Raw genomic sequence first — 25,841 nt, 5'->3', positions numbered from 1 at the left:
AACATCAGAATTATGTAGTGCACTACCACGAACACATTTTTTGATTGAAAAATATTGGAGTAAGGGATAATTTCGAAACCCTGTCAGAATTGCAGAAATCACGAGGCAAACTGAACACCAATGTCGAATAAAATAGGCAAGACTACTACAGCATTTACCCGGCTATGGTACAATGTTGATTTGTCGAGAGATTCTCGTACCTTGGGGCGCCTTGCATCGCAAATCGCCGTCACTCTTATGGGAAAGCATAAGCCCATTTACCATCCTACAACAGATATAGGGGATTATGTTGTGGTTTCAAATTGTCAGCATTTAAAACTTTCGGGTAAGAAGGTAAAGGATAAGAGCTATTGGAGCCACACGGGTCGGCCAGGGTCCGGAAAGTCGACACCAGTTTCTAAAATCATTGAAGACCACGGATACGGAGAAATACTTCGCAAGGCAGTGAGCAGAATGCTACCCAAGAATAAGCTCAGGAAACAAAGGCTTCAAAGATTAAGAGTTTTTGAAAGCTCAGAACATCCTTACAAACAAAATCTCGTTGCTTTTGCAGACCAGCAACCTGATGTTCGGAAAAAGATTAAGTTTTTGGAAGATGCCAAGTAGCCTCAACACCAGCCAGTATTACGTTTGTTTTGTATATAGAAAAAGGAATGAGAGATAAATAGATAGTATAAATTGCCGCCTGAGGCTACTACCTTCCGTGGTAGCTACAAAGCTGGATAGTTTATAAATTGTTGAAGTAGTTGTTCAACCAGAGAGTGTCTAGTCTCACTCAGGATGAAAAGGAAAACCGGAACGCCTATCTTCGATAATCCAGCTTGAACCATTTGAACAGTATTAACAGCACTATTTGATCTTAGTGATAAAGTTATTCATTTTAATCTTTTTGATGTTCATTATTCTGATATCCTTCTTACGCTGTTTCATAGCATCATTAGCTAGGCTGGAATTTTGATACTCATCATCCAGAACAGTCCACAGCCATTCTGGGTATTGAGAGTCGTCTAAAGCAACCGGTACCTTGCCTGAGTTCTTAATTTTAAGGTTAAGTTCAGTTCCAAGTGAACATGATGAGACACTTCTTATAGTTCGTGAGATCTTTGATAGAAGTAATGGCCTTGGAAGTCCTCGCATTGCCATTTGCTTCAAAATTTTGAAAAGGTAAATTTTTTTCTCAATAGTGAGACTAGCGAAAAGAACTGGAGGTGGGTGGAGTTGTCTGCAGTCTCGCTTGGTCTTCCTATTAATCAATCCCCTTATTAGATTCTTCTCTTATCAATTCGTGAGTCTTCATTTCTGTATTTTCCAACCGCATATCATGTCTAAGCCTTTCAAAGGCAACCTATTTTGTCCTACGTGTATCCCGCAGGATATAAAGGACGATCTGGCTGAGAAGATATCTGACATGGGTGGAACCCTCGTCAATCCTTTGACATCTGATGTCAGATATCTAATTGTGGGTGACAGAGATAGCGACAAGTTTCGGTACTCTGTCAAATACCGCCCCGATATCATCTTTCTTCGACCTAAGAGTATAAAGGAAATCTATGAAGAGTGGCTGCAAGGTACTAGGAAGGAGCTTTCTTTTAGTGGATCTGAGCTACCTGTGTTCGAGGGCTTGAGGGTATGCTTAACTAGAACAAAAGAGCCTTCCCAGAGGGAGGAATTTCAAAAGTTAATTGAAGACCGTGGTGGCAAAGTTAGTGAGGCCCTAACAATGGGAAAGTCTTGTATAGTTACTTCGGAAAAATCTGGAAAAAGATATGAAAAGGCACTAGAGTGGAAGATACCTACACTAGATTTACGCTGGGTTACAGACTCTGTTAAACGGGGGGCAATGCTAGATATGAACTTATATGATATTAGTAAATTGCCTGCGAACCGTCTAGGAAAGGGAGCTTGTAATTGGAGGGAACTGGATGAATTCGTTACGGAAGAGGATGTGAGAAAGAAGTATCATGATTGCAGTAAATCACGGGAAAGAAAACGAAATACGGAGGAAGATCACTTGAAAGTTGTGAAACGCAATCCCAAAATTTGGAAATCTATCATGGAAGGAATTAAACCCTCAGATTTTTCAGTGCATGACAAGAATGTCTGGGGTACTGACTCAATAAGAATAGAAGGCGGAGAAGTTAAAAAGAATTTTGAAAAGGCCAAAAAGATGCCTCTAGAGGGTGAGATAGTGGGAGCCAATTCTTTCCCAAGTGCTGGTAGAATCTCAGTTGCGACATCAAACATATTTTCTGGCTTTCATTTTTTTTGCTATGGATTCAATGAATTCCAAGTTTCGATACTAAGCAGAGTTATTACTTTATCTGGTGGGAAGTTCTGTGACAGTGGCAAGCATGAAAACTTTGGCTGCATGACCCATTTGCTAGTTCCACATAGTTTTACTCGGCGCTCTATTCCAGGGAGGCTTTTGGAAAGTTTTCCGAAAACAACTGAGATCATCACAGACTGGTTCGTGGAACGATCACTACATTACAAGAAAATAATGAACGACCGTTGGGGCAGACCTCTTTGTTACACCAAGCTTGGTGTTAATCTCAAGGTATGTGTTACGGGATTCTGTGGAGTGGAACTGTTGCACATCATTAAATTGATTAAAATTTTAGGCTTCGAGTATTGTGGCACACTAACAAAGGCTGGTCATTTACTGGTTATCAACCTCTCCGTCCTTGGGATTGGGTTCAAGAAAGATAGATCTTCCAGCCTTTTCAGCTATGAGTACTCCGAGATAATTGATACACCCAGTGATACTAAACTTGGCGCTAAGTCAACGAAGAACAAGATAGTTGCCGCTAAGAAGTGGTCAATTCCAATAGTTTCTGCTGCTTTTCTTTGGGAAGCTTCTGAGCTGGGTGAACTCCCTAGTCTATTAGACTACCGATGGTGTATTTTTGCGCCAAAGTTTGATAGTGATACTAGTTATCAAAAACTTGGAGTCCAAACTGTCGGAACCGCGACTCCAAGTAGCTACAATCAAACTGATCCAGCAGTTAATGTTGAAGTGGCGGAGCACTTACCGTCTCCTACAAAAGCAAAAAAGAAATGGGGTCGCATAGTAGGTCAAGCCTCGGTGACATTACGAACAGAACAAGTTTCACCTTCTCCATTACCTCCACCAGATCCAAGCGATTTCATTGACTACCCCAAAATTTCATACGATACAAGATAGAGCGGCAGCCATGACTACATAGAAGATGAGTGCATATATATTTTACATAAGAGTAATCGATGTTGATCTGGACAGGGTGATTTGTCTCAAGACGAGTTGCAGATTATTTTTGTTCCGCGAACGCGCAACCTGGGTTTTGTTTCTCTCTTCTATCCAAGTTTCAGTCAGTTGTTAATGACGTCGAGTAAGTCCAGACAAGACTATATTGCTAAAGTCCGTTACCAAAACGATCTACCTGCTCCACCATGCCCTCCTAAGCTACTGAAATATGAAATCGAAAAAGAGGCCCCTCAAAAAGAGTTTTTGAAAGACAGTAGATTGTTATCGGCACTGTTTAGCAAAGACAATTTTAGATATCTCATGAATGAAACCAGCGATGGATTAGATGTCAACTACCTACGCATCCCTGGGATTATCGAAAATGAAAAATCTTTAGGCAAACTTTTCTCATCATATAAGAATCTTGCTATAGAAAATCTTCATCCAGACGACCGACTACTACTGGTCGATCCCAACAAAAGTGCTACTTTAAACGAGGAATCACCTGTTTTTTTCTTACGTAGACCACAATATGTCAGTGATGGAGAAAAAATAAATTTGCAGAATTTTACAAACAAGAGAAAGCATCAGGATATGGAAGACACCAATCCTAGATCGCAGTTACACTCTGTTGAAAGAACATTTGACGAAGTTATTGACCCCAGAAATAAGAATCGCCTTCAGAGCTTGATTCATCCAAGAAAAAAGATCAAAGCAGTTAAGGCTTGGCACTTTTTTCCTGATACCTCTACATTTGATCAAGTCTTTCATTCACTAAAGTTTGTTGGTTCGGCCTCTCTTTCCAAAGATAGGCCCCTTAATGAACAATTGGGACAGGTCTCCGAAACTGATTCTACTTCTGTCAATGCCTCAATTCTCACCTCTTTATTCAAACCTATTGAAATCAATCCCCATAACAAATGGATATCTCTCTATGCAGTTACTGACAAATTATCGGCGGAGAGTTTTAGAAAGAGCTTTAATTCAATCAAGGATGACAATATTGTAAATCGGCACGTAATTTATGACCATATCAAAGATTTTGATCAGATGTTTCGTGGCCATAAGAAATTATTCGAAGATTTTGCTATTAGCTTTGATGACATCTCGGACAGAGCTTTTTTCGTACCTATCGTAGGTCGCTTGGAATTGAAAAAGAAAAGGATAGTTCCAGGACTGGTAGATATGGTAAACAGAACCAACTATGCCCATATCCGTATGGATTTAAGAAATCCTAGTACTCAAGAGACAGCGATCAGAGATTCAAGACGAGAACAATACGATCCTGTTAATTACTCCTCTATTCAAGAGGAATAAAAAACTTTGAAAGTTCATTTTTGATAAGTCTTCTATCGATGCAAGCATGGTTGGCAAAATAATACAGCAATTTCTTATTGCTGTTCCTTATTGGCTAATTGATAAGATTATATAGTGGTGGTACGTGCTCAGCCAGTAAATCGTCACGCTTTAACATGTGACAACGGTATTCTATTATATCAGGCATACACCAGTCAGCTGAAGTAATGACATTCCCCGCATCTCTGTGACTGTCTGTTCTTAGAATATGGATAAAAAAGTAAATTTTATTGTGCTTTTGATCCTTGTTTGATACTGATGAGTATGCAATCCAAGAAACAAAAAAAGCTTAAGAGTAATAGACAACAATCCTGTATAGGTTATCCTAATGTGGATATTAACAGACTACTGAGATGAACGAGAGCTTGGAGCTCTTACTGGATTTTTTGTTCTTCACATTAATAGATACGGTTTCTTTTTTTTTTTTTTAACGGAAATATGCCAATGACTGACTAATAATACGAAATTATACCCACATGTTTAGCACGAGTACTTTTCTATCGTGTGTAAAGTTAGGAGTAACCTAGGTTGACAAATAGGTTGCGTGATAAGATCACTTATAGGTAGGTTATGATTTACTTTTACTTGAAACTAGGACTTAAATGAAATGAATCAATATCTGGGTTCACAAAGATAGTCGTGTTCTTACTACAATGGTAACTGCAACCATCAAAGAACCTTTCTCAACATGGGAACTGTTACTTGTCGAAGACCTCCTTAAGTAGGGTATAATCTGTAGTATCATTGCTGGTTATTACAGAGCAGGGTACTATTATTCTAGTTAAAATCTCAGGCTTGCCAAAACTAACGGCAATCTCTCTGAATGATACCAACTCCTACAAAGACCGCTACCCTAACAACTAGGTACTTTTTCCAGCTCTTTGAATCATATCCAAAAAATTATCTTTGGAAACCTCTGTCATTACCCGTTTCCGAGCATCACGCCCTAAGATCTCTGTTTTGGTGTCCTCCATCGTCTTGTGAGTCTTCACTTGTGTTGCTAATATGGCATTAAAAAGTCTAATAGCTCCCTTTTGGGCAATCTTCTTGAAAAATCTTTCCCTTTCAATAATGGCTCTTACATTATCGTCATCTGTGGGAAGTATGTGTTCATTTCTAGAATGCTTTAATCTCTCTTTTTTTTCTTGCAAAATCAATCTCATGGCTTTCTTCTCTAATTTTTCCTCTTCAAGCTTCTTGATACCTTTCTTGGATCTTGCCAAAATAGGATCTTTTCTATCATAAGCTTTCAGTTTTGAATCCAAAATAGAAGTTACGGCTTTACTGAATCTATCAGAACCATCTGTAGACTTTGTTCGCTTATCGTTCGATGTGCTCAAATCAAGTTCTTCGCTATCTTCTGTACTAACTTCTTCGAAATCCATTTCCACTGGAGAATTGCTGTCCTCTTCATCACTTAGCACTTCCCGAAATTTACTATTGGGACGAAAACCAGCTTTCCCAACAATGCTAGAGTCTTCCTTGAGATTCACATCACTTATGTGGTTGAAGAATTCAAGTGAAACACCCTTTCCAAAACCTGGTTTGCTCAAACAAGTGCTTGGGCCCTCATATCCAGTTGACCTGACAGATGCTTCTGAGTCTTTCTCAGCCCTTCGTAAGTTTTGACGATTCGGCATAGCTATTCCCTCTAGCAAAAGAAAGTAAGTTATCAAACGAAAGCCATCTTCGTAGGGAAAAACCTGCATCTGGTGTAAAGATGGTTTTACTTTATTTTCGTAAACGCTATGGTATTGATGCCATAGGTAACTGTTTGTGCTCGTACATCGAAGATTTCAATCCTTATGAGTTATTTACTAAAGGAAAGTTGGTGCCAAGATGAAAAATTTCATCTTGCTAAAGATACTTTGATGCAACTCATCAATGAACGAGCAAAGCTAAGGTACTGCTATGAGAAGACAAGAGACGAGTTTGAAGCTCTCTACAAGCGGACACTATGGCATGAAAGTGAAATAGAGAAGGTTTTTGAAACAAGACGACAGCTCGTACGGAACCTCAAACTCAAATTACACTTACAACAGAAGGAGGCCTTCCTTCTCTTCAGGAGGGAAACAAATATGTTGAAACAATCACTAATTGATGTTAAAACTAAGATCATCAATACAAAGTTGAGCCAACTTGCAGTAGATGAGAGAGAATGTCACGAGACCTTAAAGGCGAATAAACTAGTATTGAGAGGCATTACTACCATGTCTGAGAGAAGATTAACGCAACAAGTTCGGGATTTTGAGTCTTGTATGGTACACCTTGTAAGGTCCAATCAGAGTCAACAGAAAACGTTTAGCTTGCTCATTATGAAGCAAGGTCTCAGAAAACGTAGCATAGAAAATCAGCTATCCCAGATATCAGTTAAGCGCCCTAGTTTAATGTCTGAAAGGAAAATTTTGGAGTCCGATTATAGGAGTATGCAAAAACAAAAGAGCAATACAGAAGAACAACTAAAATTAATGACAATTACTAGAAAAACCCAGAAATCATCGGCAAACGAAATCAAAGATAGTCAGATAGTTGAATCTTCCTTGCAAGAGGTCAGGACCTCATCTGCGAACCACCAGCGTCTGCTCCAAAACAAGGAACTCAAGACTAGAAACTTACACAATAAGCTTCAAGGCTTAAAGGGAAATCTGAGGGTATATTGTCGGCTCAGACCTTTGGTTACAGATGAACAAGAATCAATTGGGTTTAATATTTCTGACATGGAATGGAATTTAAAAGAAAGCATCACCATTTATGCAGGAGCAACAGGCAACAACCGTATTGGAAAATCTGTTATCAAGGAACAAAAGACATATACGTTTCATTTTGACAAAGTTTTTTCTCCTTTCAGTACCAATACTGATATATTCCGGGAGATCAGTCCGCTGATTCATTGTGCCTTGGAGGGCACTAATGTTACAATTTTTGCTTACGGTCAGACTGGATCCGGGAAATCATTCACAATGTCTAAAATTGACGATGGCTTGATCTCTCGATCTATGGATTTGCTATTCAATGAACGAAATAAGGATATTCGCATATTTGTTCAGTTAATTGAGATTTACAATAACAAATTGTTTAATCTTCTTGAACACAAGAGAAATAAGCCATATGAGATTAGACATAACAAGACAACTCGTACAACCGAGGTTTTAGGGATGGACGAAATATTTGTGAATTCACAAGAGCAGATAAAGGAGATGTTACTGAAGGCGGAAGAAAACAAGAGAACCTCTGCAACTAACATAAACGAAAAATCATCCAGATCCCACACTGTGTTTCGATTTGTTTTTAGGAGCTGCGAAACAAACTGCCTAATAAGTACCTTGCACCTTATTGATCTTGCTGGCTCCGAGCGGATATCACAATCCAAAGTGATAGGGGATCGTCTTAAGGAGACCCAACATATCAATAAGTCACTCAGCTGCCTCAATTACGTCGTTCATTCCATACACCAAAACCACCACCATATACCATATCGGAACTCCAAATTGACATACCTGCTTCAATATAGTTTGGAACCAAGCAGTAAGACATTGATGTTTGTAAACGTCAACCCCAATAAATTATTCTTCAACGAGACGTTGACAAGTCTAAGATTCGCAGAGAAAGTAAACAATACCAAGGTTATTTCTTACAATGCTTAAAATTCATATCGTCAAAGCCTTCCAAAATTGTCATCAGGCCTCCATCTCTATAGTATTTTTACGCTGTAGTTACATTTCTAATGAACTCCATCATCATACTTCCCAAAGCAACATTAATCAATACCAGTTAAATACTTCGAGGAATGAACAGCCCTAGCAAGTCATTGTAAAGACTGACAAGACCGGCAAAATCACCAAGGCTGCCCAGGAATTTTATAAGAAATAATCGTTTTAAAGCATCTATAATTATATTCGTTTAAACTGAAATCAGTCTGTATTGATTTTACTTGTATCCTCCTAGACTTTAATTTAGGCGATGTGGAGACATTCTGTAGGATGTACTGGAAGGTACAAAGGCTCGAATTTCTAGCTACCATGGCAGGAGTAGTAAGGTGAAAACATCTACAGCGCTACTTCTTGACAAGCAACCATGTCTTCAAAGAAAAAGACTATTTTAAAAGTGATTATACTAGGCGACTCTGGTGTCGGCAAAACTTCGTTAATGCAGCAGTTTGTCAACAGAAAATTTAGCCAACAGTATAAAGCTACTATCGGAGCAGACTTCCTAACAAAGGAACTTGTTATCGACAACAAAAATGTGACTATCCAGCTTTGGGACACTGCAGGCCAGGAGCGGTTCCAGTCTCTGGGAGTTGCTTTTTACAGAGGAGCAGATTGTTGTGTACTAGTTTACGATGTTACCAACAATAAATCGTATGATAATGTCGTATCCTGGAAGGATGAATTTTTAGTTCAGGCGAATATCAAAAACCCTGAGACTTTTCCGTTTATCTTAATCGGTAACAAAATTGACGTAGAGGAGAACAAACGACAAATCAACAACAAAAAGGCTCAGCAACTCTGCGCACAGCTAGGGAATATACCCTATTTCGAAACTTCAGCCAAAGAAGCAGTCAACATTGACCAAGCCTTTGACGTTGTAGCACGAAATGCGCTCCAACAGGAAGAGAGCCTAGATTTTGGAGATGACTATACAGATGCCATCAACATCCACTTGGATGGAGAGAGTTCAACGTGTGGATGTTGAAACTAATTTGCTTCCCTAATGAAAGCGGAAATTCTACATTTCTGCCCGAGATCTATTATCGTCCTTTACGTTTAACTTTTAGCTTATGTAATTCTTCTTTTAAGGGCACGTGCTCTACCTAGAATGGGTGTATGCCTCGTTTCGCTTACCTTTTTTCTTCCACCTTCTTTTGCTCTTGTTTTCTTGGTTATCTTTACTGATTGACATGATATGAGTCTTGCACCTTCACACTTTAGATTCAATGAGCTTGCATATTCAACAAAGCCCCAATGTGGATGGATCCGTGAGATTCGGTCTTGCGAGTAATTGGTCTGCTTACAGTTTGACTAAATCCAAATCTGAGACCAATGTTTCCGAAATTTCAGGTATTGGAAGAATTGATTCAAACAACATAACTAGCCAGGATCAACTGGAGATGGCAAGACTAGAAAACACTTCAAACCACTCGAAAGAGCCCACCAAACGGTTGAGTGTGGCTAACAGAGGTACTAGTATTTTAGAGCCCGAAATGGATAATAACTCTTCCGAGGTGTTCTCAGTATCTAATCCCGGTAGTCCTTCGAAAACTGGGGCCCCATCCATTGTGTTACCGGTAGAGTTTATTCACTGTCCTAGGGATCACCTGGTTGTATTACTGGCCCGTATACTTCAATCTTTGGTTGACATGAATGATAGCATGACTGAATCAAAGCAAATTCACACACAAAAATTGACAAGGTTCCACTCCAGAGCACCTCCAAACATTTCCATTGAACATTACTTAGGAAGGTTGGCTCAATATTCTTACCTAGAGAATTCTATTTTGTTGACAGCAGTATATTATATTGATCTGCTTTCTTTGTCTTACCCAGTTTTTTCTCTGAACTCGTTGACTGTACATAGGTTTCTGCTTACAGCAACTACCATTGCAGCTAAGGGATTATGTGATAGTTTTTGTTCCAATACTCATTACGCTAAGGTTGGTGGCATTCATGTCAGTGAACTGAACATACTAGAGGTAGAGTTTCTCAATAAAGTTAATTGGCGTATCGTGCCCAGAGATTTCAATCACGAAACTGTCTGTATTAGGTCTGCCTCCCCAGTTTCTGAAATCAAGTTGTCAGTCAGTGCCACAAATGATGTTCTTGACATGTATTATTACCGGACCATCATGTTAGTCGGTAAAATTGATGACCTTGCAGTGAACTATTGCCTGGCAGGGAGGAGTTTGTCAGAGTCAGGCTCCTTGAAACGCCCAGGAAATGAAATGGATTGGACATCTTGCTCCCTCAGTAGCAAACGAAATCGGTGACATGTATTTTGAGAATGGAACCTGTCTCACTTGTTTTAAGACTGGTTCTGATGGTAACTCACCTTTAGACTTTATTGCTTCTTTTCCCGAATACTTAGTATCAACCCAATCACTATACAACTCAACATCGTCTATTAAGATCCATTTCATAAATGGGTACTGGTAAGATTCAAATTCTAGTAGGTAGTGTATCTCTCTAACATACGATCGGCCTCGGTTGAAAGCAGACTCCTATAGATTCATTTATAAACAATCGAATACTTGTCACCAAATTGTAAACTTTTGCTTTCTTTTCGTATCCGTCATCTTACTTTTGGCTGCCGCACAAGTCTTGTTTATTTGTAACCTCCAAGGATTGTTTTATAGAAGCATCATGGATCCCCATTCTACCGTGCTACAACATCCTTACTACATATACCTTCGAGACGAGTCCCAATTAACTCAAGTCCATCACGCATTGCAAATTGATGAAAGCAAGAACAAGGTCTCGTTAACTGGAAACACACTTTCTGGCGAACACAAGATTGCAAAGCATCCGGTGATTTTTTCCATGGTGGAACATTTGGAGAACTCCAATGAATTAAATGAGAATAAGCTGACTGCCATTTTTCACTTAGGTTCGGAAGTGTGTGGGCATCCAGGAATTGTCCACGGAGGAATGCTGGCAACGCTTCTGGATGAAAATTTGTGTCGCTGTGCATTTCCTTTGTTTAGTGGTAAGATAGGGGTTACTGCGTCATTGAAGATCGATTACCGAAGTCCAACACTGGCTAATAGTTTTGTGGTTCTAAAGGCGTGGACAACGTCCAAGAGCGGTCGCAAGGTACACGTCAAAGGTATCATAGAAACGCTGTCTATGAATTCGGATGCCCCTAAGCTGCTTGCAGAGGCCGAGATGCTTGTCATTGAGCCACGGTGGGCCGATAAATTATCCTGAAACTGCAAGGAAGAAAATTAAAAGCGCAAGATTTAGTCCTATCTTACGAATTTTGAGATATTTAGAAACATATAGTTACTTTTTTTTTTTAAATTTATCCCTTCACCGTCATAATTGGTTTGTAATTGCTCTGAATTTTTGGAATCTATTATAGCCTCAACTGATCAGAGTTCTTTCATGCCGATCAGTTTAAAGTTGCAAGTTCGTTTGCTACTTGATGGTTTCGATTTGTAGACATTTATCAGCATCACACCCAATTGTAGCATCAACCATGCAATTACAATCGGGATCAGAAACTGAACCATACTGTTGCTGTGATCCCTGAACATTACTCAATGGAGTACTGTCATTACCGTTGACGTGAGGCTCTTCGTTTGCCAAAATTGTAGTCGAAGAGAATCGTTGGGGGAGCTTATTTTGCTGCGCATAATACTTCACAAACTCGGGTTGAATTGTGACAGAATGGATCCCAAACTCATGAAGAGAAGATTTGATTTCTTTTGCAATCGAAAGGAACTCTTCCGGGTTGCGATTGATTTCGACATGTAGTGATGCAATATAGAGACGCTCCGTGAGATTCCAGATATGAAAATCATGAACCGATTCAACACCTGGAACATTCAGGATCTGTTCTAATACTTCTTCGAATTCGATGGCGGTAGGTGTGGCTTGCAATAGTATTTTGGAAGCAGATTTGCATAAGGGTAAGGCAGATGAGAAAATAATTCCTGTTATTAACAATGAAACAACGGGATCGGCATAAAAACGCCACCAATAATCTGTCTTCCAAATTATTAGAGCTGTTGCAATTACACCCACATTGCCCAATGCATCACCTAAAACATGTAGGAAAATTCCTTGAACGTTCAGGGATTTTGGATTTTGTGGTTTTCTTCTGATACTTTTTTTGTCTTTCAACCGTGACATAGTTTGCTCCTGAAATGTTGCTCTCTCAATTTCTGATACTACATTGTTGGGCAAAATTGAATCAATATTGTCGTCCTCCAACGAATAGATAGAGCGTCGAGCACGACTTGAATAGGGCGAAGATGTCGAAGCCAATAAGTTATCGCGTTCTTCATCCTGAACGCCTGTTTGTAACTCTTCGTCTTCATAAGTTACACCATGGCCGTGCCCATGCTGTGATTCAGCGTTACTATCAGAAACATCGCTATGATCATGACCGTGCTCGTGGAATAAAACAAGCCCTACTCCATTAGAAATAAGCCCTGCGAAGCCTACTATAAGGATTAGTTTGGCATTCGAGATAGCTTGTGGTATGATAAACCTTTGGATAGCTTCGATAAAAATAGTGAAACACAAAGCCAGTAAAAATACAGCATTTACTAAAGCACCCAGGATTTCGGCTCTTTGCCATCCATATGTATACTTTGAGTTGGCAGCCTTGTTCTTTGCAACATTCACAGCCCATAATGCAACCAACAGTGCAATAATGTCATTCAACATATGAAATGAATCTGCGATCAAGGCCAGAGAGTTGACAGCATAACCGATGACTACCTCCAGCAAAAAAAAGATCGTATCGAGCACCAGGAGCGATAATATTCGTATCTCCTTGGAAGAAATCATGGAACAAAAAAAGGTTGCTTAGTCAAGAGATGATGATGATGTTGAACCAGAAAGATTTTAAGGAGCCTAACTTCAGTCGCGTAATCACGTGATGGAACCACCCCAATAACCTACAATGCCATCCAAGTTAAGGAATCTGTTTGGGCATATTGTATCGGGACGTTAGTTTTCTTGCCAACTTTCATCAATTATTATTATCATTGAAGATATACACCGTTAAAGGATCTTAAAAGTCTAGTGAATAATAGTCCGATAATTGCGTCCTAGAAGTAATATAAAATGATTATTAAGATAACGCCCTTCCAAAATTCCTGCCTTTAAATCTTCAATCGTTCCCCAAGGAACTAACGTACCCACGTTGCGCTCACTCTGCGAGATGTTTTGAACTAATTTTTTCTTTGAGGCATAACGATCGATCCTTTAATTCTATCGGAGAATGCTCATTCCTCAGCCTTTTTCATTTTGAAGATGGAAGACCTTTTCTTTCCCAGGCTCTACAAGACAAGATAAGAATGAGCTCAGTTTTAGCATATCCAATCTTTTACAAGGTAAATTTTACGCAACAGCCAGTACTTAGCATTATAATTCAAGTGCATAAAGCGGATATCCTCTCTCTTTCAACATGGGAGAAAATGACAAGATCTCAGCGGTTGCGAACGGGAACAACCCACGTTTCAGAAAAAGAATATGGACTAATCCAGAAACTTGAACCCGCTCGAGGTCTAAAATGTCGTGGCAGAATATCTTAAAGTTGCTGAATTTCAAATTGTCCTAAGGCACCACGGATTTATTAAAATCAGCTTAAATGTAGCCATGGAGAGCCTAGAAATTTCATTTTCGACCTTTACGAGCACAATCACAAAACCACAGTATAGAAGGAATGATATGGAACTTTTGTGGGGTGTGACCTATCAGTACCTTGTGGACACCTATCATCCAGTTGCGTTTTCCAAGTTCAATTCTGAATACACATAAAGATTAGGCTGTTCTTTTTCACCTGAGCGAGGAAAATGACGGCCGCCAACATTGCACTCACCTAAAAATTAATAAAGAAGGCTATCGCATTGGTTGCGTACTAAAATTCAGAACCATGTGCAGGAAGTTACTTTGGGACTAAAGTTGGCTATTGAACATCCCCATATAATCTTTGCGAGGTGTCTCGATGTATTTAAAAAAGAGCCGCCACTATCTCCGCTTCTTTCTCCTTATTTGTTTTCATTCTTTGTTTATAGTACAGTATGGATAAGCATAAGTTTGTGTGGTTTTTTAAAACTAAGGGTTGTTCTTTTTCTTTTAAATACTAAAGGTCCAATGGCCTATTAGTAAAATCAATTGACAGGCAAAATTTCTGACTGCGCGTTGGCAAATAATCGCTTATATAATCTAAATTGTCGTTTTACGTAAAATTTTACTCAAAGTCACCTCAACAATTAGTGATGTCGTTTGGAACTGGCATATGGAGTAACTTTTCCAAGAGGTCTACCTCTTTGACTGTCAGTAGTAATAAGATTAAGCAGGGCTTATTGAATGCTGGTTTACCTTTTGGCCCAGCAACTCTCCGAAAAAGGTCCTCTAGAATAAAGTACTCGCCTCCCATTGGTCTCTCTACGGTTTATCCACTGGCCTATGAGATATTGGAGTTGGAAAGCACTCAAATTTATAAAATTTTATCACGGCAGGCAAATGAACTATCTATGGAACAGAAAGAAGAGCTTTTAGTGCGGGCAGAGTATCACAACCCTGAAGTGGTATTCAAATCTCACTTTCAGACCAATTCATTAGACCGAACGCAACCCGTTTATCGAAGATATTTGAGAGAAAAGTGGGAAAACCATGACAAGATGTTGCTGATGCAACGTTTGGAGTCCTTGCATGCCATTCCAGATACTCTTTCTACGTTAGATCCTAGATGCGACGTTGTATTGAGATTTCCTCATAATAATGTCCATACTACAGTAGAGCCTGGACAATTACTTTCTTCTAATGTCACGAAGAAACCTCCAAGTCTGGAAGTTGTTGAGTTTGATCCGATCCCTGATGATCTTTACACGGTTTTGATTGTCAATCCTGATACGCCCGACTTAGAGAATGATACTTTTTCAACCACGCTGCATTGGGCTTTGAGAAATGTACCATTATCCAGTTCTGATATTTCTATTGATGCTTTGAAGCTCCAAGAATGTCCAGAAAGAGAATTAGTTAGCTATCTCCCCCCAGTACCTGATAAGAATGCCCCTGTTAACCGGTTAGTAGTTTGGGTTTTCAGGCAGAACCAAAAGGAGTTGACCGATTCCGAGGTCGCCAGAGAATTTTTTGATATACGTGGATTTGTTGCCCAACACAGTCTTACTGCTGTCGGTGCACATATCTGGAGGTCGGGATGGGACAGGAACGTCCCCAATGTTCGGGATATGTATGGACTTCCAAAAGGCAGAGTATTTCATAGGGTTCGAAGATAAGCCGAACTTATAGAATAATGCTATTGTAAATAGAGTCAAATGATATAAAGATTTTGGCGGCTTGTAAACAGTTTAATCAACACTTTTCCACTCTTTCCCCAGGATTTACAACATCTGCTAACCTGTATTTTGGTGAGAACCTCGAACATATAGGAAAAATACTCGCCTAAACCTCAAAGGACTTTCATCCTTTCTTTTAGCAAGTTACGATTTATTGGCATTTTTCAAGTTTCAAGTTAAGAATGGATGTGAGCCACAGAAAACAACTTTTTGACCTTAATCTACGAGCTTGGACTGGACAGTACCAATTACCTTTAAGTTCCAACTTAGATTCCTCGTTGAAAAAAAATAGTACGTTTGTAAGAAAGTTGAAGGCTCCATTTCAAGATGCCGAAAAGATGGTGAAAGAAGTCAAAAGTTTATCCTTGGAAAGATACTTATCTGAAATTGTAGATAACCTGATTGAGGGTTTTGCTTTAACAGTAAGGGCATCAGATGTATACGCCACTGTCGAATTAGTTTCAGCTCTTCATCAAAGATTTCAAGCAACTTTTACTGAGGCAATGATAACTCGACTACTTTTCTACATTTATGATCAAGGTACAATAAATTTTGACTCTAAACCAGAAGTTTTTTTAAGCAGACTCACCGTATTAAGAAGGCTCATGCGTATCTTTACGGAGTTGTATTTAGTTGGACTATTCATGAACGAGTCGTCCTTAAGAAATTGTGAAGTTCCTTTTCTTTTCGAATCTCCAAGTCACAAATCACTTATGAATGCTTTACTGGAACAGACATTGATGTTCTTTCTGAATGATAGCATAATCAAGTATAATCTCTCCTTTGTGACCTCATATGTTAAGCGGTTTTCCTGGGTCTTTTTTGAACCAAACTCTCTTTTAAGCAATGCCACTCAAAAAAGATTAAAGGATGAAATTGCTAAGTATACTACGAAGGCTATCTCTTTATGTGAAAAATTAGACAGATCTCTAGACAACCTGTTGGTGACTAGTGATCGGGCGGCAATGAAAACTGGCCGTGAAAGCCAACGTGATAAAAGTTCTATATCTGATCAAATCCATACTCTGAGACAAATAAAGTCCAGCCTGGAAGATTTAACTAGCATCATGGGCCTAGAAATGCCGTCATGCAGTTCTTTGGTTGCTAATGATAAAACTTCAACGTCTGGGGTTATCCTAACCAGTTTGCATCACTATTGGGTCTTTGAGGATGAGGCCGATAGAAGATTTTACGAGACGTTTCCCGAACCATTTGTTGATCCATATCCATGTGACGACTCATTGTCAAGTTCCAGTTCTGAGAATATTATACGTCCCGGGCTAGAGAACAGGGCGGAAAGAATGGAGAAATTGTTAGAAAAGTTAGATCGGTGCAAATCTGCTTCAGATGTTGATTCCTTGGCAATTGTCTACTTCCAAAAAGGATTACAGTGCAAGGCGTCAGACAAACATTTGATGAGACATATGCTAGCCAACTCTAATCAACATCCTGTTAAATATTATTCCCGTTTTCTTGCTATTTCCCAGCCATCATTAAGACCAATAAAGGATGAGATAGTAGACTTTTTGGATAAGAAGTTTAGAATACAGCTCAATTCTGCTAAATTTAATTTGAAAGATATCATTTTTTTTTGTGAATTAATAAAATTTAAGATTGTTCCAACGTTTATAATTTTTCACAAAATTCGAACCTTAATTATATCCCTTGAATCCAGATCAAAATATTTTGAAATACTCTCAATCATATTTGATAATTGTGGAAGAGTACTAACTAGGGAGAAAGAATACCAAATGATGATGGATGAAATGGTGGAGCTAATTCAAGAGCTTAGCTTTTCTGGTACCAGGTCTTTTCAACTGAAAAGTCAAATAAATGATCTTTTGATGATACTATATCCTCCCAAGGCATCGCAAAGAAGTGCGATTTCAAAGGAAAGTGTCCAAAGTAACTTTTTTAAGCAATTGATAAGGGTGGAACTGAATCCCAACAGCATTGCTGTGGTAAAGAAAATAGTGGCAAGCCTAACGTTCGAAAGCTCGGAGACTTTTTGCACATTAGAACTGCTTTTCACACAGCCAGAGACTTTGCCGTCTGATTCCCTACAGCTGGTTGCTGAACTTCTACAAACTTCTTGTCCCAAATGGTTTGTCACTTCTATTGTAGATAAAATTATGGAAAGAGTCTCTGTTGGCCTCGAGGACAACGACTATAAAATGAGTAATAAGAGATTGGCAGATATGCGCTATCTTGCAGAATTGTGCAATGCAGGGATATTTAATGATCATTTTGTTTATTTTATGGTGAATTTGTTAAACTATATCCTTTTTTACGGATATTCTGACTTGACGTTGAAGAGTATGGGAAATTCAAGTTTGGATCCTCCTAACAACTATACCAGAGTCCTTATGATTACCACGTTTTTGATGCATTGTACCAAACCAGTCCGTCTTGAAAATTCAAAATGTGCACACCTTGATCATTTCCTTTGTCATTTTGATTATTATTGTTCCAACAAACGGCCTCTTCCTCACAATATCAGACTTGCTGTATTAGATGTTTATCAGATTTTAGGCTTCACAGGTTGCTTAACGATAGAGCAGGGGTCATTTAAACTGGAAAATGTTAGGGAAAACGTATCAACGGTTGAATATACACCTGAAGTACTGGAAGATGAAGAGCAGGTGAAACCCACTTCAAGCGACATCGATAATCTAAATGTAGCACCTGCATTAGAGCAATATCAACCCTTGGATGATCAACTTCTTGAAGAATTTGAACAAAGATTCAAAGAAACAATAAACAAAACAAAACTTGATCGTTTACTACATAAAACAAATTTACCTGCCCCCTTACCAAGGGTAACTCGACCTTCTGATATACCAAACGTCACAAAAGAGAACCCTAATGTTAAGTTCAAAATTCTTTCAAAAAAGGATAAAAAGGCTGCTTCAAGTGAAATACAAGTACCACAGGATGCGTCGTTTGCATCTGAGGCCCTCAAATTCGTGTCCCAGCGACAACATGAGGATGCCAGGATTAGAAAATTTATTTTGAACCAAATGAACGATACTACTTTGCAGTAATCAAGTGATCACATGGCTAGTCCACATACACCAGCACACACGTTATGTCATCGTACTTACCACCCATGTACCTCATTCGGGTGAGGTGACTTAGCCTTTGTGCAAACACACTGGGGTATGTTTCATCTAGGCTCAACTTGTTAACTTTTGAGGTTAGTTCCATACCCATTGCTAAAAGAGTTTTGGAATCTATAGCAATAGGTTTTGCTGCTCCTTTGCGAAACTCTGCCACCTTGTCTGTCAAGAAAAGACTTAAATCATCTACTGAAACATTATCAGTGATGCCATCGGTTGCAAATAAAACAATATCACCATGCTCCAACTGGCAATGATATAGCTCTGCATCATCTGGAGAATCTACAATATACTTGGCATTTCTGCTCTTACCATCTTCCAAGATTTTGTTGGGAATCAAAGCCAATTGAAACGGAGCATTAAAAAAATGTTGTTGTTCTAACGACTGGTAAACGCACTCAAATTTATATCCAGGAGGCATCTGACGGAAAACTCCAAACCATGAGTCACCAAGATTTGCAACATTTGCAGCACCGTTCCCGTCTAAAACACCCAGACAAATAGTAGTTCCTCCCACTTTAACAATCTCATTTTCCTTTATGTAAGAAAATGCAGAATCTATTAATTTTTGCGGCTCCAACTTCTGATTGTCTCTATGAAAAGATTCAATTGTACGACATAAAACTCGGCTAATCTCAGAAGAATCGTGGCCTAGCTCACTCCAACCTCCGACGCCGTCAGCTACACCTACTGCAATACTCTCGTTTCCCAACGAGCAAACATAGTTGTCTTCACCAGTTGGTGACGTAAGACCTTTGGATTTTTGTTCCATAAGTTTATCTTTGAGCATCTGTATCAATTCTCCGTCCTCATTTTCTTGGAACCTGTCTTTCGGAAGGTATGAAACGGCAATGTTGTAGTCGCATTTGGAGCCTCGATATGAGTTTTCAAATCCTCCTGAACCAGTTGAACCGCCTGATCCAGCAGACCCTTTCGTGAATGAACGAACGCAGACTCGCCGAAGTTTGAAGTAAGCGGAATGCGAGGCTCTAAACTGTCTTAATGGTCTAGAGCATAATCTAACATCACAACCTCCTAAGAACATAGGTGAATTATAGCCTGAACGAGAGGTGTACAAGAATGCGTGTTCAACCGTATAATAACGTGGTGAAAATTGAAACAGAGCTATAATAACACCAACTATAAGGAGCAACGCCTAGAAATTACAGGAGAAGATCAATCTGATAAAGCAAAAACTGGACACCAAAAAACTTGAAAGTGCTCTCGAAAAGCTAACAAATTGCCATGGCTGAAGATCAACCCGTTTACACGTATTCAATACTTCAAAGTGATCTGCACAAAATAAAAACGAATCAGTTTTACCAAACTTGTATTCTGCTATATAGTCATTGGCATTCATTACGTACGGCCTAGTTATCATTCAGTGACTCTACAGCTCTCAAAAGCACATTCGCAAAATCTAACTTATCATCATCCAGATTAATCTTAGCAAGATCATTCTTTGAATCTTCCTGTGATGGATTCAGTTTGCTATATTCTAGCTTAGCCTCTTTAATTAAATTCTGTCTACGGGCAAAATTAAACTGGTCCTGGTTGATTTTTCCAGCTACTTTCAGCTGTTGGGTGTGGTAAGCACCATACACAATTCCTGTGGCCAAAGCAGACCATCTAAAAACCTGTATTCATAGTCAGTAAATGAAACTAGTCTCAAGAATCAAAATTTATAAAACCAACTTACATTTAACGAAGTGGACATGGTATGGTAATAGCTTTGTAGTACGGATTATTTCAGGTGGAATTGTTGACGAATGAAAAAGTCTCTTTGAAACCCTCGACAGTCGCACTTGTCCTCTTCGGGAAGTTAGAGGCTGTACATATGTCTTGTGAAGGATGTAGCAGGCAAATGTACATACAATCAACCAATCTACCTTTACAGATATTTGTCTACCAACGGTCGCAACACTTTTCGCTTCAGAACTTCGAAGTTACTTTAGAAAGAATCATTTTAGACTTCAATAGTTTTGAGCAGAAAAAAAAGCATGCCATTCCCTGGAATCGAACCAAGGTTTCGTCGGCCACAACGACGTGTACTAACCACTATACTAGAATGGCTTCCGTTGGTAATCTTTTAAGGATCAATAATATGAGTTAAAAAATATCGACTAATTTCAGAAATGAAATTCAGCTTGTTAAATCCAGCTTTGTGCCAAAGAGACTAATTGCTCAAAACTATCCAACAAGGCTATATCAACAATTTTAATTTAGTACTCTTATTCTGATTCGTGAGCATGATGAAGACATAATAGTAATGAGATACGTAAATTACCAAAAAAATGCGTCTATGATTAACCTATATCCTTGATGACACATCATTCTGTATTCTGATTGTTTCGTGTATACAAATCTTCTTGGTTTTGTTCAGATAAGCCGCTCGAAAACGACAATGAAAGTGAACCCATAAGTCACATATAGAATGTGGAAGCGGGTGTAAACAGAGGATAAAATTCTGGCTTTCAGCAAAAAACCTGTTAAATTGAAGCATTATATTTACAAGCATCCGATTATTTAGTCTCTATTCGTCAGTGTCAGCTTTTCACCATTGATTTGCCACCAAATATTGAGATCTTCATACTTGTCGATACAGCGATTGATTTGTACTTCCGTAAAGCTGCGATTCAATAACCGAGTTTTCAAATCTAGTATATCGAGAGGCTCTTTCCCATTAGATAGGAACTCGCCTCTGATGAAGTGGTAGATTCTCGTGGTTGGTGAGAAATCTTCAACTTCGGTGTCATCATCATACAGTGATTGCTTAGACACTTGAATTAACCTAAGAGCCTCATCAACGTCCTCCAAAGTGACAAGAGAATCAAATCTAATTCTTGCAAGGGCCTGAGATAGTCTCAGAATGGCAAGAAGTGTTCTTGGAGTTGCATGCGAAAACTGTTTCTTTGAGCCATCAGTATCTTTAGATTCCTTTCTCATCTTGATGTACGACTGGACAACATAATCTGAAACCTGCTGGGAAATAACTGGTCGGCATTGCTTAGCCATGGAGATATATTGTCTCATGGTAATGGCGTCCAAAGGCTCAAACTCCATTTCGGGATGTTTATTATGCATGTGAACATATGCAACATGCTCAGCAAGTCTTTCATCCGCATCTCGAGACGGTTTATCTAGTAGCAAGAAGATGACATCAAATCTTGATAAGAGTGCCGCAGGAAGGTTGATATTCTCATGGGGAGAGATACGAGTATTATATCTACCGTGAAGCGGGTTTGCAGCAGCCAGTATAGAAGTTCTTGCATTAAGAGTAGTAGTGATACCAGCTTTAGAAATTGAAATCGTTTGCTGCTCCATCACTTCATGAATGGCGGTTCTATCATTTTCATCCATCTTATCAAACTCATCAATGGAGCATATTCCGTTGTCTGCAAGAACTAAAGCTCCTCCTTCAAGAATCATTTCGTCTGTGATGGGATCTCTCATTACTGCAGCAGTTAAACCCACACCAGAGGAACCTTTACCAGTAGTGTATACCCCTCGCGGAGCGATGTGTGTTATGCTTTTCAGCAACTGTGACTTGGCGACTCCAGGATCACCCATCAAACAGACATTAATATCCCCTCGTATTTTCATACCATCACCCAGCTCCTTTGTAACGCCTCCGACGAGTAGGAGCAGAAGGGTCTTCTTGACGTCCAAGAGTCCGAAAATTTCAGGAGCAATAGAAGAAGCTAGCCTACTGTATACGTTTCCGTCCTGCTGTATCTCTCGAATCTTTGTCTCTACTTCTGAGGTGAGGATATTCTTGCCATACTTGTTTTTGTGCTGTCGGATTGATTGTGCCTCTAAATATGTTTCTGTAAGAAGACCTGCCTTCAATGCTCTGAACCCCGTATACGGAGACGGTAAAAATATCCCCGAGACATCAACTATATCACCAGGATTCATTGAGCGAACTAAATCTCCGTTGACATGTATGCTCAATGTTCTTGGAATATGTCCCACAGGAACTTGGTTGGATAACTCCTGAATTTTTACATCTTGAAATGCGGAAAATTTAGATGCTCTTGTTGACATGAATAACTGGCCTTTGCTCTGGTTGTTACTACATTGTGGAGACGTACATTGTGATAGTGGCGTAAATGTTTTGGTAGTCACTTCTTGAAACACCTCGTACCCACAACTGTCACAAGTGTATGCATTCACACGGACAGCAGGTTTAACGTCTGAAACTCGGGTGATTATTCCTCTCACTGTAATCAGAGTTCCCAAATAATCGCCCTTAACTTCTCTGACGGCAAGTGTCTTCTTCCCCTTAGTGTTCGACAGGGGCCTGAAGTAAACGCAATATCTTCTAATTAGTTTAGCGGGAAATGCATTTATCTCCTCGTTGGAATTTTGCGATCTCCTGTTGGATTCTGGATGAGGTAAAGTGCTGTCATAAAGAGTAAAGTTTTCTTGTTGTTCTTCTTCTTGAATTCTCAAGTTTCTTAATTTTCTTTGATGTAGTATCACATCCAGCACGTCATCCTTGTAGTTTATGTCCACATTAGGATTTGGCAGGATTTCATCTATTACCTGGCTAAAGAGCTCAATAAAATGATAAGTATTCTTTGCTATTCTCTCGCACAATGCCTCTTCCCCCGTAGATGATGTGTCATTCAAAAAACCTTGAGTCTGTTCGAAGAATTGAATGTCATCCAGATCTATATACAGAGTGCCCAGTTCCCTATTGGCTATTGCCTGAAGAAGATTCATATACTTTAATCCCACAGCATTCTTGTTGTCATCGATATTTATAGGTTGTTGTAATTCTACTGCGTTGTTACCATCATTTTGTCTTGAATTTTCTTTGAAGTGAAGTAAGAAATCTTTAACTTTACTTTTTATCTCTTTGTAGTTGATGCTCAATTGTATCGAAGGGAGAATAGCGGATGTCATGATGGGGTTATTCAGTATTATTCAGTATAGTGCTTAAGGGTGATTGATTGTACGTGAAAATAATATCTTCAAAGAACGCGACTATTAATAATTACCCAAAGCGGAAATATACTGTATGGCAGAGGTAGAATTCTTAGACTTTACAGTAAATCTCATGCGCATCAGCGATCTAGCTCAGGTACAACATCGTGCCATGTGTAGAAAATGAGTTTTTACACTTAGCAAAGGTATGTTCTATAAAGGCAAAAAGAAAAAAGGATTTTGAAATTTATTGACAGTATACAGTTTCCAGATGACCATGAATTTCGGACATATATTATACTTTGTTCACTAAACGTTCGCAAACTTAACGAACAGCAAATTATGTTGTTCGATTAGACCCTCAACAGTTTTCAATCACTAAATTATTGAATAAAATAACAATACTAACTCCGTTAGTAAAGAATCATGGGAACTATTTCTTGAATTTTGCTTGATTGTGATTCATCTTTCAATGGTAGGGAAGGGGTAAAATAGAAAACAGTTCCATGATGAGTCATTGGGTATCTGTTGTCTGCATTGTTGAGGCGACAAGAAGGCCTTTACGGAGTCTTCTTTCATTTCAATACAATTTTTATCCTCCACAATGTTCAATAACTGAGATAGAGTGCTCCTTCAACGATTTGAACGCTGATCATATTATTAGAAGTAGTAAGTTATAACCACTTAAACTAAAAGAGCTTTCAGCTAGGCTAGAATCGAAATAACTAATTCTTTTACTATAAGAAGCACCTGGCTACATATATATCTGCTCTAAAACCCTTTGTCGGACTTAAGTCGTTTTGCCTACGTTATTATCTCTTCGAAGCAGCTTTACTTTTGATTTTCCTTGCTTAGAGCCGCCTGACAAATTCGCTGGTAATCTGCATAATAGTTCTCAATTGTACTTTCAGCTTTAAGCCACATTAGCAAGGGCGAAAACCATTAATTACCCTTCTATAATAGGTGGCCCAATTCAATAACTCTTAAAATGTCGAAGGCGAGCTATGATGATATAGACGTAGGTATTGTTGGCACCATATTATCTAATCAAGCTCAGGCAATTGGCAATTTGAACAGCCAGTATCGGACTTCGTGGTGCTTAAACGAGCTGAAGAACTGTTTAGCAATTATGATGAAATCTCTTGACAAACGTGGAAAGTTAGTCATTTCAGGGGTGGGGAAGTCTCACAAGATTGCAACTAAGATATCTGCCACTATGAACAGCTTATCTCTACATTCGGCAGTTTTGCACCCCACGGAAGCACTTCACGGAGACTTGGGGCTCTTGCGAGAGGAAAACAATGACACTTTAATCCTCATCAGTGTGAGTGGTAAAACAAGTGAATTGATAAGTCTTTTGTCCTATGTTCCAAATGATATTGCAGTTATTCTACTTACATGCACTAGGGATTCTATCCTAGCTCGTGATCATAGAGTGAAAGGAGTTCTTTACGCCGAATTGCCTTACCAGTTTTCCGAATCCTACCTCTATGGCTTGAGCGCTCCTACTATATCCACTACTTTATGCTTAACTTTAATGGACAGTGTGTCCATTGCTTTGGCGGAGGCTTATATCAAAGACAAGCAGTTGCGACAAAGACTTTTTGGAGAAAGGCACCCTGGGGGCGTTATCGGTGAAGAGTACTCAAGAGGCAGCACTGCAAGTCTCAATACTCAATTCTCCACCTCGATAGGCCTGTATTCTTCTAGTTCCAATACTGATAGCAATACAGTCGAAACCCCGGATGAAAGTATAGAACCATATGGACTTGAGGGCAAGCTTGTTTATCATACGTCAAAAATTCCGCAAAACCAACTGAAATTGCTCCAGGTTATCACCGCCAATGACGTTTTGGTTATTGCGGGATCTTTTGCGATTGAGTGCCAGAAAATTAGAGATATATTCAAAGCTAACAGTGCAAACACAGAACTGGAGTTCACTGATCTTTTAAATCAAATTGAAGGACACCTAGTCCCCATTTAAGGCTGATAAGGCTACCTTTGAGGATTTTCAGAGACTTCAAGAGAGAAGCATAAAATCGGTGTACTTCTAGCAAGAAAAAATCAAGCAAGCCATATACGGAGGTATATTGTATTGACTTTGTGAGGGCGGCGTAACCATTACCCATATATTTGGTGTTTTATAATCTGTAACCTTTGCCGTAAAATCACTGCTGAGTTT

The 25,841-nt window shown here is 39.1% G+C and overlaps 16 protein-coding genes across 16 annotated transcripts; 10 read left to right on the top strand and 6 right to left on the bottom strand.

Annotated features, from left to right (window-relative positions):
• Window positions 1-120: 120 nt before the first annotated feature.
• PAS_chr4_0905 (mitochondrial 54S ribosomal protein YmL23) lies at window positions 121-606 on the top strand (the record flags this gene model as incomplete). Its single annotated transcript, XM_002494309.1, has 1 exon — window positions 121-606. One exon carries the CDS (start codon window positions 121-123, stop codon window positions 604-606), a length of 486 nt encoding a protein of 161 aa, XP_002494354.1.
• Window positions 607-849: 243 nt separating this feature from the next.
• PAS_chr4_0904 (mitochondrial 54S ribosomal protein YmL37) lies at window positions 850-1,143 on the bottom strand (the record flags this gene model as incomplete). The annotated part of the gene is made up of 1 exon (XM_002494308.1): window positions 850-1,143. The coding sequence occupies one exon, from the start codon at window positions 1,141-1,143 to the stop codon at window positions 850-852; it is 294 nt and encodes a 97-aa protein (XP_002494353.1).
• Window positions 1,144-1,321: 178 nt separating this feature from the next.
• Window positions 1,322-3,184, top strand: PAS_chr4_0903 (DNA Polymerase II Epsilon complex with BRCT domain; the record flags this gene model as incomplete). Its single annotated transcript, XM_002494307.1, has 1 exon — window positions 1,322-3,184. The coding sequence occupies one exon, from the start codon at window positions 1,322-1,324 to the stop codon at window positions 3,182-3,184; it is 1,863 nt and encodes a 620-aa protein (XP_002494352.1).
• A 174-nt stretch (window positions 3,185-3,358) lies between these two features.
• PAS_chr4_0902 (RNAP II-associated protein) lies at window positions 3,359-4,540 on the top strand (the record flags this gene model as incomplete). The annotated part of the gene is made up of 1 exon (XM_002494306.1): window positions 3,359-4,540. One exon carries the CDS (start codon window positions 3,359-3,361, stop codon window positions 4,538-4,540), a length of 1,182 nt encoding a protein of 393 aa, XP_002494351.1.
• An 899-nt stretch (window positions 4,541-5,439) lies between these two features.
• Window positions 5,440-6,288, bottom strand: PAS_chr4_0901 (Ribosomal RNA-processing protein; the record flags this gene model as incomplete). Its single annotated transcript, XM_002494305.1, has 1 exon — window positions 5,440-6,288. One exon carries the CDS (start codon window positions 6,286-6,288, stop codon window positions 5,440-5,442), a length of 849 nt encoding a protein of 282 aa, XP_002494350.1.
• Window positions 6,289-6,384: 96 nt separating this feature from the next.
• PAS_chr4_0900 (Kinesin-like protein) lies at window positions 6,385-8,223 on the top strand (the record flags this gene model as incomplete). Its single annotated transcript, XM_002494304.1, has 1 exon — window positions 6,385-8,223. One exon carries the CDS (start codon window positions 6,385-6,387, stop codon window positions 8,221-8,223), a length of 1,839 nt encoding a protein of 612 aa, XP_002494349.1.
• Window positions 8,224-8,653: 430 nt separating this feature from the next.
• PAS_chr4_0899 (GTP-binding protein) lies at window positions 8,654-9,271 on the top strand (the record flags this gene model as incomplete). The annotated part of the gene is made up of 1 exon (XM_002494303.1): window positions 8,654-9,271. The coding sequence occupies one exon, from the start codon at window positions 8,654-8,656 to the stop codon at window positions 9,269-9,271; it is 618 nt and encodes a 205-aa protein (XP_002494348.1).
• A 508-nt stretch (window positions 9,272-9,779) lies between these two features.
• On the top strand, window positions 9,780-10,562 carry PAS_chr4_0898 (Cyclin; the record flags this gene model as incomplete). Its single annotated transcript, XM_002494302.1, has 1 exon — window positions 9,780-10,562. One exon carries the CDS (start codon window positions 9,780-9,782, stop codon window positions 10,560-10,562), a length of 783 nt encoding a protein of 260 aa, XP_002494347.1.
• Window positions 10,563-10,935: 373 nt separating this feature from the next.
• On the top strand, window positions 10,936-11,499 carry PAS_chr4_0897 (uncharacterized protein; the record flags this gene model as incomplete). Its single annotated transcript, XM_002494301.1, has 1 exon — window positions 10,936-11,499. The coding sequence occupies one exon, from the start codon at window positions 10,936-10,938 to the stop codon at window positions 11,497-11,499; it is 564 nt and encodes a 187-aa protein (XP_002494346.1).
• Window positions 11,500-11,709: 210 nt separating this feature from the next.
• Window positions 11,710-13,089, bottom strand: PAS_chr4_0896 (Zinc/cadmium resistance protein; the record flags this gene model as incomplete). Its single annotated transcript, XM_002494300.1, has 1 exon — window positions 11,710-13,089. One exon carries the CDS (start codon window positions 13,087-13,089, stop codon window positions 11,710-11,712), a length of 1,380 nt encoding a protein of 459 aa, XP_002494345.1.
• Window positions 13,090-14,525: 1,436 nt separating this feature from the next.
• Window positions 14,526-15,548, top strand: PAS_chr4_0895 (54S ribosomal protein L35, mitochondrial; the record flags this gene model as incomplete). Its single annotated transcript, XM_002494299.1, has 1 exon — window positions 14,526-15,548. One exon carries the CDS (start codon window positions 14,526-14,528, stop codon window positions 15,546-15,548), a length of 1,023 nt encoding a protein of 340 aa, XP_002494344.1.
• A 242-nt stretch (window positions 15,549-15,790) lies between these two features.
• Window positions 15,791-18,652, top strand: PAS_chr4_0894 (Nonsense-mediated mRNA decay protein 2; the record flags this gene model as incomplete). The annotated part of the gene is made up of 1 exon (XM_002494298.1): window positions 15,791-18,652. One exon carries the CDS (start codon window positions 15,791-15,793, stop codon window positions 18,650-18,652), a length of 2,862 nt encoding a protein of 953 aa, XP_002494343.1.
• A 16-nt stretch (window positions 18,653-18,668) lies between these two features.
• PAS_chr4_0893 (Mitochondria protein phosphatase) lies at window positions 18,669-19,772 on the bottom strand (the record flags this gene model as incomplete). The annotated part of the gene is made up of 1 exon (XM_002494297.1): window positions 18,669-19,772. One exon carries the CDS (start codon window positions 19,770-19,772, stop codon window positions 18,669-18,671), a length of 1,104 nt encoding a protein of 367 aa, XP_002494342.1.
• Window positions 19,773-20,097: 325 nt separating this feature from the next.
• PAS_chr4_0892 (mitochondrial ATP synthase) lies at window positions 20,098-20,444 on the bottom strand (the record flags this gene model as incomplete). The annotated part of the gene is made up of 2 exons (XM_002494296.1): window positions 20,098-20,364; window positions 20,427-20,444. The coding sequence occupies 2 exons, from the start codon at window positions 20,442-20,444 to the stop codon at window positions 20,098-20,100; spliced, it is 285 nt and encodes a 94-aa protein (XP_002494341.1).
• Window positions 20,445-21,253: 809 nt separating this feature from the next.
• Window positions 21,254-23,638, bottom strand: PAS_chr4_0891 (DNA replication licensing factor; the record flags this gene model as incomplete). The annotated part of the gene is made up of 1 exon (XM_002494295.1): window positions 21,254-23,638. One exon carries the CDS (start codon window positions 23,636-23,638, stop codon window positions 21,254-21,256), a length of 2,385 nt encoding a protein of 794 aa, XP_002494340.1.
• Window positions 23,639-24,647: 1,009 nt separating this feature from the next.
• Window positions 24,648-25,643, top strand: PAS_chr4_0890 (Hypothetical protein; the record flags this gene model as incomplete). Its single annotated transcript, XM_002494294.1, has 1 exon — window positions 24,648-25,643. One exon carries the CDS (start codon window positions 24,648-24,650, stop codon window positions 25,641-25,643), a length of 996 nt encoding a protein of 331 aa, XP_002494339.1.
• Between the last annotated feature and the right edge of the window lie 198 nt (window positions 25,644-25,841).

This window comes from Komagataella phaffii, chromosome 4 (genome assembly GCF_000027005.1).
Source record: "Komagataella phaffii GS115 chromosome 4, complete sequence".
In the NCBI taxonomy this organism is placed as follows: domain Eukaryota; kingdom Fungi; phylum Ascomycota; class Pichiomycetes; order Pichiales; family Pichiaceae; genus Komagataella; species Komagataella phaffii.
The sequence above is the reverse complement of the archived record's forward strand: the minus strand, read 5'-3'. Positions and strand labels throughout refer to the sequence as shown.